Source organism: Raphanus sativus, chromosome 3 (assembly GCF_000801105.2).
Source record: "Raphanus sativus cultivar WK10039 chromosome 3, ASM80110v3, whole genome shotgun sequence".
In the NCBI taxonomy this organism is placed as follows: Eukaryota; Viridiplantae; Streptophyta; class Magnoliopsida; order Brassicales; family Brassicaceae; genus Raphanus; species Raphanus sativus.
The window spans coordinates 4476921-4487733 of NC_079513.1; the positions used below are offsets into that span (position 1 = coordinate 4476921).

At 37.2% G+C, this 10813-nt stretch overlaps 1 protein-coding gene, 1 long non-coding RNA gene and 1 pseudogene across 2 annotated transcripts; 2 read left to right on the forward strand and 1 right to left on the reverse strand.

The window, feature by feature from the left end:
* Positions 1–1132: 1132 nt before the first annotated feature.
* LOC130509865 (uncharacterized) lies at positions 1133–3496 on the reverse strand. Its single transcript, XR_008943813.1, has 2 exons — positions 3101–3496; positions 1133–3006 (listed from the first exon to the last, which is right to left on the reverse strand). It is a non-coding gene; the product is annotated as an uncharacterized LOC130509865 (long non-coding RNA).
* LOC108831144 (F-box/kelch-repeat protein At4g38940-like) lies at positions 2721–4834 on the forward strand. Its single transcript, XM_018604707.2, has 2 exons — positions 2721–2841; positions 3471–4834. Exon 2 carries the CDS (start codon positions 3509–3511, stop codon positions 4607–4609), a length of 1101 nt encoding a protein of 366 aa, XP_018460209.1. The 5' UTR covers positions 2721–2841; positions 3471–3508; the 3' UTR covers positions 4610–4834.
* Positions 4835–8211: 3377 nt separating this feature from the next.
* Positions 8212–10154, forward strand: LOC130509866 (F-box/kelch-repeat protein At4g38940-like; annotated as a pseudogene).
* The last annotated feature ends 659 nt before the right edge of the window (positions 10155–10813 follow it).

A 10813-nucleotide genomic window follows, 5' to 3' on the forward strand; every position in this document is an offset into this window, starting at 1 on the left:
TAGGTTTTTTAAACGTAACAAATTATAAGAGGTTATAAATCCTTATAAAATATATAATTTAAGCAATAAAAGCTTTGAATAGTTTAAAAATCTTAGAAATATAAGCCAATCTCCAGTAATTTTAGCTTCATAAACTTTGAATCTATATTTCACCTGTTTTAAAATAAAATTTACAAAAAAATATCTTACAGGTTCTTTTACGAATTAGAAGCTTTGTTAACTTTAATTTTAAATCAAATTTTTTCGTTGTCCATATTTGTAGAGGTTATACATCCTTATGAATATAGTTAGTAAATTTGGAAAAATATCCAATGATAATTAATCTTTTTGGTGATTATACTTCAGTTATTATCTAGGTAATGAGTTCGCTCTAACCAGGACGAGTTAATCTGGTGGTATATGGCTCGCGGCTGCAAATACGGTTTCGGATTCGACTCGCACTGGTCACCGAAGATGGATTCTTCGACCGAGGAAACCAACATGTGGCATGATCCAAAGCGGTCGCCAAAGGTTTTATGCCTGCTACGTGGCTAGTCTGGATCCACGATGTGAGAACCATTAATCTCTTCGTAAATATAAAAAATGAGTTTGCTCTATATATCTACACAAATAGACTTTGTTTCTTTTTTTCACCTTACTTGTTTTGTAATTTTTAGTGCTTTAAATGCTCTACCACGACGAAAATCATTTAAGAATTCGTTAAATTTAGAAAATTATTTCATCATTAAAAACTATTTTGTTTTAAAAAAAAAATTGTTATACCTTTGCAAATCCATCAATAGAAAATATAATTTGAATAAATTGTTTTTAAATATATTCTTTTCTTATTATCGTAATATTTATAAGATATTTTGAGTTTTAAAATAATCTATTTTGTCAACTTAGGAATCTGAATAAAATTTTGATTTTATTTTATTGAATTTCTTACACATAAATAAAAAGGAGTGCCACCAAAATAGTCCTCTTAAGTATAACAAGTAGTTGTTAAAAAAAACAAAGTATAACAAGTATTTTACTTAAAAGGATTATTTTGGTGGTACTCATTTAAAGAGAGCAATGAGCATCTAACTCATGATTTTAATATTTTAATATTGAAAAAAAATTATAAAAAAAAAAGTTCATGCTCGTGGAGTTGTGAAGGCCAACTAGTTTTTTTTTTGTTAAAGGGTAAATATCATTAACAAGATAATGAAGGTCTGATTACAAGGATTTGCAATCAACATCTGCAACTAAACCATTCAGATGAAAAGAGCCGCAAAAAAATAAAAAGCCCTAAACATCTAATTAAGATCAAGTTTGATCAAGAGAACAAGACTTTGACCTAACAGTTTAGCAACAAACATCAGCAAAGATTCCTTACAAGCGCTTCCAAGTACCAAGGAAGGTGACGAGGAGAAGGCTATACAGAGTTGGTTTACGTAGAGGAAATCCAAAGAGTTTCTTTGCCGCGACGACGGAGGGACAGCTACCACTCCGGTGCAGGCTTAGGAAGACTCCACAGATTCTCTCGGCCGCGACGACGGAGGGCCAAGCATTCCACTCCAGTGCAGGCTGAGGTGCTCTGTTGAAACCAAAACCAGAAGCTTCTCGGGAAGCTCACACTCGAAAGAGGAACAAACCGGAGCTTGTAGACGGAGTTGAAGATCAGGAGAAGCCATACAACTTCTCAAAAACAGGTGAAATCCATCAAAAGCAAGTCTCTTCCAACGTGACTTTTAGAGACACATTGGGTCTGTCCTCAAGGACCCTGAGCATCAACCATCAAAACACAATGGAGAGAAACAGAGCATCAACAGATAATACCATGGAAGCTGACACTTGAGGCTAAGAGAAGAGGCTCTCAGCGGAGAACCACGGCTCCGCCGCTCTCAGAAAACAAATTCCAGAGGAGAGGCTCTATTGAACCTTGAAGCTGCAAGACCCTTGAACTGTTGGAAGGCAAGGCGGCGATGAGAAGAGAGGTAGCTACACTCCCGAAAAATCACCAAACTTGAATTAAGATCTGACCCAGATCTTACGCCAACAATCAGAGGAGAAAGAGAATCAAGGCCACCGAGTATCACGCCACACATTACACCCTCGTCTGTATTCCAGAGAAGAGAGACACACGCCTCTAGCTTCCGATTAGATCCACCAAAGCAGAGATCCAGAGTACACGACAAAGAAGGTTTAATGGCGGTTGATGGGTCGGTGATAGTGGCTAAGAAGAGCAAACACAGATGGGGGAGGAGACTGGAGGCGACAGAAGCCCACGATCCCCTCAAACAAGAATTGATTTCTGAGAATTAGGGTTTGAAGGTGTTGGTGGGAGAGACGCTCGAGAGAAAACTGTTTCTCTCTCTCTCTCTCTCTCTCTTGCTTTTTTTTTTGAAAGGCCAACTAGTTCAGCAGCATGAACACATTGCTTAACGAGTCCAAGTGATTCCTTTAACTTGTATTTTAACTTCATCTACCAAACTTGCAACATTATTTGCATTCATTAGGCAACATTCCTATGCATATATTGAAGTAACTGCAAACTAATATGTTACCCGATGAAGAAGATTAGCTTATGCTGGTTTCTCAGCTCTCGGTGATTCTCTTCAAACATTCAAGCAAAGTTGTGACTTGGGTCATTGTCGAACCCATATATTTAACGGGCTAACTAAGATGTTATTGGGCTATAGACCTCGTACTAATATACAATTATTATGGGCCACAAATAAACGCCGGCGTTTTAGCTTTTTAACATAAACCTCCCCCCTCCCTCCATGCATCTTCTCTTGGCAACTCTTACTGGTAGTCCCTTTTGCTCTCTGTGCGAGAAACCCTCCCTGAAAAGTTCCTTCTAGCTGCTTGCAGGTTTGCCGCAAAATCTCAAACCCTCTCTATATTTTTCTCTGTTCTGCTCTTAGATCTTGTTCGATTAGTTTCTCCGTCTCGTTGTTGAAATCTGAGTGTAATATTTTTGGGGGTTATTGTTGAAATTTGCATGGTAAAATGCTCCGATGTACCTCCTGCATACATCTAATGACCAATAATTTGATAAAAATTGAAACTTTTGCCTCTCTGCTTAGTATTGTTTATGAGTAAAGCCTAATCTTTACCCATTACTTGTTACCTAGAGTGTGGTCTTGGAATCAGCTTCCTAGCGATTTACTCTTTCGTCTTCTTGCTTGAGAGATGATATGTCTGAGCTTGAAAGAACTTGAATGTCTGAAATTGAAATGTCTGAGCTTGAAAAGAAATCAACTGTCTTAACATGAAATGTCTGAACTTGAAATCTCTGAGCTTGAATGTCTGAACTTGAAGATATGTCTGAGCGTGAAAGAACTTGAATGTCTAACTTGAAATGTCTGAACTTGAAATCTCTGAGCTTGAAAAGAACTTGACTGTCTTAACATGAAATGTCTGAACATGAAGATATATCTGAGCTTGAAAGTACTCTTTGGTCTTTTAGGCTAACTAATTACATGTTTCCTTTTTTTAAGGTATTTTCTGAGACTCATTCAACCACAGCTGTTTCACGATGTCTGAATTAATGGATAAATTCTTGGAGCTGTCAGTGTCTCCTCTGATTCAGTCACTTCCAGACGACGTAACCCTTGACATCGTGGCTCGTGTGCCCAGAAGCCATTACCCGACACTCTCCCTCGTCTCCAAGAAGTTCAGGAATCTCATCGCCTCGTCTAAGCTCTACAAGAGACGATCTCAGCTAGGCATCACCCAACACCGTCTCTATGCTATCCTCCGTAACCGCAACACGAACGACTGCCGTTTCTACATCCTCCACCGGAAACTCAACTCTAGAAACCGCTTGGTCGTCGTCCCATCACTTCCTCCCATGTCTTACCGTGGAAGCTTTGTCTCGGTGGGTTCCAAGGCATATGTGTTCAACGATGTTGATGCCCTCTGCATTGACTGTACCTCCCACACGGTGCAGCCCATCTCTGACATGCCTCAGCGCTTCGCGGCGTCTCCCATGTGTAGTAAACTTGCTAATGTCATCGGAGAGAAGGTTTACCTGATCGGTGATTCCGCATTCACTTGGGAGCGTGGGATGTCGTGGAGGAAAACAGTGATGGTGCTTGATACGGTAACGCAGACGTGGGAGCCGGTGATAAAGAAAGAAAACATGCGCGTTGGTGCTCTTTGGTCTGATGCTGTGGTGATGGAGGATAAGATTTACATGAAAGGTTTTAGGAATAACTGTTCTATTGTTTACGGACCAGAGGAAAACAAGTGGGACTTGATGGGAGAGGTGTTGAACTCTAAGGACTGGGAGGGTGGGTGTGTGGTTGATGATGTCCTCTACTTTCTTGATTGTTCAGGGAAGGCGTTGAGGGCCTTTGACCCAAAGCAGACCCGCTGGAGTGTCGTCAACGGTTTGGATGAGTTTCTGGCTGTCGAGACTGCCCAGTCAAAGTGGCCTAATGCGGTGAAGTGCGGTGAGAAGAAGATGGCTCTCTTCTTTCCTAAGAAACATGACGGCAAGGAGGTCATTTGCTGTGCGCAGATTGCTTTGGAAAGGCGTCAAGGTGGAGAGATTTGGGGTAAGTTGGAGTCTTGTGATGTTGTCGTTGAGGATGGGCTGTTTGATATGGTCAAATGTGTGGCTGTCACGGTTTGATGCAGAGTAATAATCTCTCTATTTAGATCCCTTCGTATTTTTAATTATCCTAAATGCCACGGGCTGGTGTGTGGTTGTACGTTTGCTTAGCATCGTTAGTGTAAAGACAAAACCTTGAGAGCGTGTTGTTGTTTTATGTTGTCCTTTCAAACTTGTGCTATGTTCTGTTAAATTTGCTATGTTTTATTCTTGAATCGTTACATGACGTTTGCATCGTCACGGCTTTATCACTGTTTAACTTAATATGTATAAATGGAAATGAAGTCAGTTTTAGAATTTTACATGTAATCAGATTTGACGAGACATATGTTTGGTTCATTCTCAACTTACGATGCAAACTAAACGTAAGATTCGCTAATGTTAGGTGCCCATGTTCAACTATGATGCAAGCTACTACAAGAAAAGGAAACATAAGAGTTTGGGATGAAATGAAAACCTTAAACAAACACACACACACCACCACCATTGCTCGAAACAATATACGTTTATATATTGTTTCTGTTGATTGAAATGTCGTCTATTTTAGAATTTCACATATTATCAAATTTGACGACACACTTACGGATCTTTTACCAAAGAAAACCAAAGATGTGCTTTGCTTTACATGAACTTGAGAATTTATTAATTACAAATTATCTAAATGCATTTGAAATATATATCATAATAAAATAAATTTTTGGTTATAATTCTTTTATTAACAACTTCTAGATTTAAAATTAGTCAGTCTATTAAGCCAAAGAATTAATTTATTCAATAAAAATAAACATTATTATGATATCATATTTTACAGTGATTATAATTTCTTATAGAAATTATCACAAGATTCAAATAGAAATCGAAATCTACACGTTACTATAAATATAAACCATGTAAAAATCGAAATCTACACATTAATGTAATTCTAAAACCCTGCATAAAACGAGTTCTAATATTTACTATATTATACGGATAAAACTAATCCGTTCCAAAAATTATAGTTACAAATTTAATATTAAATTAGTCTAATGAGACATAAATTATACGAGATTTGTTTAATGGGTCATAGTTATCATTTTTGGCCTAAAAAACAGTTTCCTTTTTTTTTTACGACAAGTTTGTCATTTTATTAATTTGAAAGTTGAAAATAATGTTAACCATATAAGAGAATACATACTATCATTATAAAATGATCCATTAGAAAGACATATTTTGTTAATTCATGTGTTACATTATCATTGACTCGGTGAACAAAGTTGAATGAACATTCTGTGAATGTGCTTGACAATAACTCGATGTCGTTGATTAGATGCTGAAGAAAAATATGTTAGAATAAAGATCCAGAAGAATGTGAACCAAAGATTGTTAAACACTTTCGAAAATATGTTTATACCTGAAACTCTAACATAATTGTGTTACACAAAGAAGAGCTTTTGAGTTATGCAGCTGGCACTGAGATTTAATGGACTGTAGGCAGTGGCGGAGGGAGAGAAGGAGGAAGGAGACAGCTGTCCCATATGAAATATTGAAATCATTTTTTTTTCTTTGATTAATTGAGAATTATATGGTTTGAGTGGTAAAATTCTTGGCATGCCCTTATGGATTTAAGTTGAAATGTTACATTGCCCCCAGTACAATTTTTGGCTGGCTCTGCCACTGACTGTAGGTGATATTTAAAAAAATTAAGCTAAATTTTTTTGGGGTAAATTTGGGGAGTTTTAAAAAATAAATTTGGAGGTTTTAGTCTATATAATTTTTTTAAAAAAGAAAGCTTAAGACCAATAGTTCATTAGAATTGGCTCAGGCCCGGTCCTGGTTATGCTTGAGTCAACTTTTCCTGTACCCCTATTTTCCTACACACAATCTCCTATGGGCTTCTTTAGTCTTCTATACCCCTTTTTTATAATTATATTTTTGATCAAAACACAAAATCTCTAATCAAAGCTTCCCTCTCTTCAAAACTATACCCTAACCCCCCTATGGATTAGTGAACCCATGGGTAAGTATTTAACTTCTATACCTTTCAAATTTGAAAAAAATATATTTTAAAATCGTTTTTAACCCTATTTTGATGATTTTCGTGAAACTATGAAAAAACAGTTTTTTGATTTTTGAAATATTTTTACCAAATTCTATAAATCAAATAAAAAATATTCACGTTTCCGATTTAATTTTATGATTTTTCGTTAGACACATAAAATTAAAAAAAGAAAACTGTCTAATAGAGATTGAGGAGTGAGAAATAGGGGCATAAGAGGAATTGCCTCGTTATGCTTCCAAACTTGTGGAAGAATGTGTCAAGACCGCTGCTCCTCGGTATTTTGCGTAACCATGAGCATTCGGAGTAATCCATTCCGCCTTTGTTTATTGTGTCTGCATATTAAAGGCTCCATCAACATTACATTTGAAATAAACCCAAAGGAGGGAGAGTCTAGTGTTTAATTTTCAGTTGTGTACGCACTGTGTGTACGCAGATCCGGTATGATTTTAGAGACATTTGGTGCCATTGAAGTATTTGATATCCATTCTTTAGTTTCTGCTCCAGGCCAAATTTCTGATCTGATATTGGCGATTTGGTCTTTATTATATTAGATAATTTTTCTTCTTTTTCGGTTTTTTTGTCAACATTTTCTTGTATTAATAAGCTCAAAATCTTTAAAACACAAGTGGAATAAGTCCAACCCAAATACAAGCAATTTAAAGACAGTACAGGTCGAAGTCCAACTCAAAAAATATATACCACTATTTGTATGTACATGTTTTCGACATGTCATTCAATGGCATCAGATGTGAAACGTTACCAAAAATCCATCACGTATGTACTACATTTGTTCAACAACCAAGAATTAGGAAGAGTAACTATATTAACACCAGGAATCACTTGCATGCTCTTTTCTTCAGATCACCACCATGATTAAGGGGAAATTTTATTAAGCGCCGGAGGTGAACTGGTGAAGAATGAAGAAGATTTAGCAGATCGACAACAAATGCTTTACCAGGACATTTTCATATACAAAAACTCTGTTTCTACTGAATTATCTGCACAGAATCTACAAGACTAATGTCAAAAAGTCAGTTTAAATAAACAGATAAGGAAACTTCACAAATCAAGAAAAAGTAAAGGTTTAGTCCTTCTGCTTTTGAAAAAACTAAAGCATAAGATGAAGTTAATAACAAGAGAAGAAAAGAATAATAGATCTAAAATAGTGTGGGAGAGGGTGATCCAAAAATGAAAAAAAAAAAAGTTCCGGATTACACAAGACAAACATGAGTTTTTTGGTTTATATTTTCAGTTTCCTTTTTCCCTGTTAAATCTTATCTTATTTGTAATGCTACATTTTTTTTTGGGCAACTTGTAAAATGCTACATTCTATATAAATAAAATAGCTGTTAAAAAAATAAAAATAAAATTTTATCTATATACACAGTGCCAGCCATAATAAATTAAGAAAAATGAAGTCTCATTAATAAATGAAATATGAAAATAAATAGAGGATAATGGAATCGGACTCCCCATATATTTATTATGATAAACATGAACTTAAACGTAGGCCGAAAGCCCAAACTGGTCAATGCCAGGGCCACCTTTGTATATATAAAAAGCCTTTTATATAATGTGCTACAACTGAAACGACATCGTTTAGGTTTATATTTTGCAAACATAAAAGCTGATAGACCCCCCTCTGCATCTTCTCTCTTTCGTCGTCTTCTTTTTCTCTTTGCTTTCTAGAGTCGTGCCTCTGTGAGAGAAAGAAACCCTAAGTTCCTTCTGGCTTCTTGCAGGTTTACCTCCAAATCAAAGATCTCCTTACTCTTTCTACATTCTTCTTTTCTATCTTGTTCGATTCGTTTCTGTGTCTCGTTGTTGAAATCTGAGTGTAACTTTTTGGGTGGATTATTATTGAAATTTGGATGATTAATGGTCCTAAATACGTACTGCATGACCAATAATTTGATAAAAATTGAAACTTTTGTCTGTCTGCTTAGTTTACGAGTAAACCCTAATCTGTACCCATTACTTGTTGTGTCGTGTGTGGTGGTCTTGGAACCAGCTTCTTAGCGTTTTACTCTTTCGTCTTCTCTTTGTGATTCTTGCTTGAGTTGATAATGTCTGAACTTAGAGATGTCTGAACTTGGAAATGTCTGAACACGGTGTCTAGGTTCTGTTCTTAGGGATAGATATGTCTGAACTTGAATGATGTCTGAACACGATGTCTTACTGTCGTTTGGGTTCTTACTCTTAGGGATAGATATGTCTGAACTGAACTTGGAGATGTCTGAACTTTCAGATGTCTGAAATGATTATCAGAACTTGGAGCGCTCTTTGGTCAGGCTAACTAACTACATGTGTTTTCTCTGTCTTCAGGTCGTCTTTCTGACTCATTCAACCAAAGCTATTTCAAGATGTCTAAAAACATGGAGCAATTCTCGGAGCTGTCAGTGTCTCCTCTGATTCCGTCACTTCCAGACGACGTTGCCCTTGACATCGTGGCTCGTGTGCCCAGAAGCCACTACCCGACACTCTCCCTCGTCTCCAAGAAGTTCAGGAAACTCATTGCCTCTCCTAAGCTCTACAAGAGGCGATCTCAGCTGGGAATCACCCAACACCGTGTGTACGCCATCCTCCGCAACCGCAACAACACGGATGACTGCCGTCTCTACATCCTCCACCGGAAACTCAACTGCAGTAACCGCTTGGTGGTCGTCCGATCACTTCCTCCCGTGTCTCACCGTGGAAGCTTTGTCTCGGTGGGTTCGAAGGTGTACGTGTTCAACGATGTTGATGCCCTCTGCGTTGACTGTACCTCCCACACGGTGCAGCCCATCCCTGACATGCCTCAGCGCTTCGCGGCAACTCCCATGCCTAGTAGAGTTGGTACTGTCATGGACGGGAAGGTTTACCTGATCGGTGATTCACGTTTCACTTGGGATCGTGGGATGGCGTGGAGGAAAACAGTGATGGTGCTGGATGCAGAGACGCAAGTGTGGGAGCCTGTGATGGGAAAAGAAGACATGAGGGTTGGTGCTATTTGGTCTGATGCGGTGGTGATGGAGGACAAGATTTGCATGAGAGGTGTTAGGGATGACAAGGTGACAAGCAGACCCGCTGGAGTGTCGTCAACGGTTTGGATGAGTTTCTGGCTGTCGAGACTGCCCAGTCAAAGTGGCCTAATGCGGTGAAGTGCGGTGAGAAGAAGATGGCTCTCTTCTTTCCTAAGAAACATGACGGCAAGGAGGTCATTTGCTGTGCGCAGATTGCTTTGGAAAGGCGTCAAGGTGGAGAGATTTGGGGTAAGTTGGAGTCTTGTGATGTTGTCGTTGAGGATGGGCTGTTTGATATGGTCAAATGTGTGGCTGTCACGGTTTGATGCAGAGTAATAATCTCTCTATTTAGATCCCTTCGTATTTTTAATTATCCTAAATGCCACGGTCTGGTGTGTGGTTGTACGTTTGCTTAGCATCGTTAGTGTAAAGACAAAACCTTGAGAGCGTGTTGTTGTTTTATGTTGTCCTTTCAAACTTGTGCTATGTTCTGTTAAATTTGCTATGTTTTATTCTTGAATCGTTACATGACGTTTGCATCGTCACGGCTTTATCACTGTTTAACTTAATATGTATAAATGGAAATGAAGTCAGTTTTAGAATTTTACATGTAATCAGATTTGATATGTTTGGTTCATGCTCAACTTATGACGCAAACTAAACGTAATTCCCTAATGTTAGGTGCCCATGTTCAACTATTATGCAAACCTTTTAAGAAAAGGAAACATAGGAGTTTGGGACGAAATGAAAATCTTAAACAAACACACACACACACCACCATTGCTCGAAACATATACGTTTATATATTGTTTCTGTTGATTGAAAATGTCGTCTATTATAGAATTTCACATATTATCAAATTTGACGACACACTTATGGATCTTTTACCAAAGAAAACCAAAGATGTGCTTTGCTTTACATGAACTTGAGAATTTATTGATTACAAATTATCTAAATGCATTTGAAATATATATCATAATAAAAATAAATTTTTGATTATAATTCTTTTATTAACAACTTCTAGATTTAAAATTAGTCAGTCTATTAAGCCAGAGAATTAATTTATTCAATAAAAAATAAAATTATTATGATATCATATTTTACAGTGATTATAATTTCTTATAAAACGAATTCTACATATTTACTATATTATACGGATAAAACTAATCAGTTCCAAAAATTATG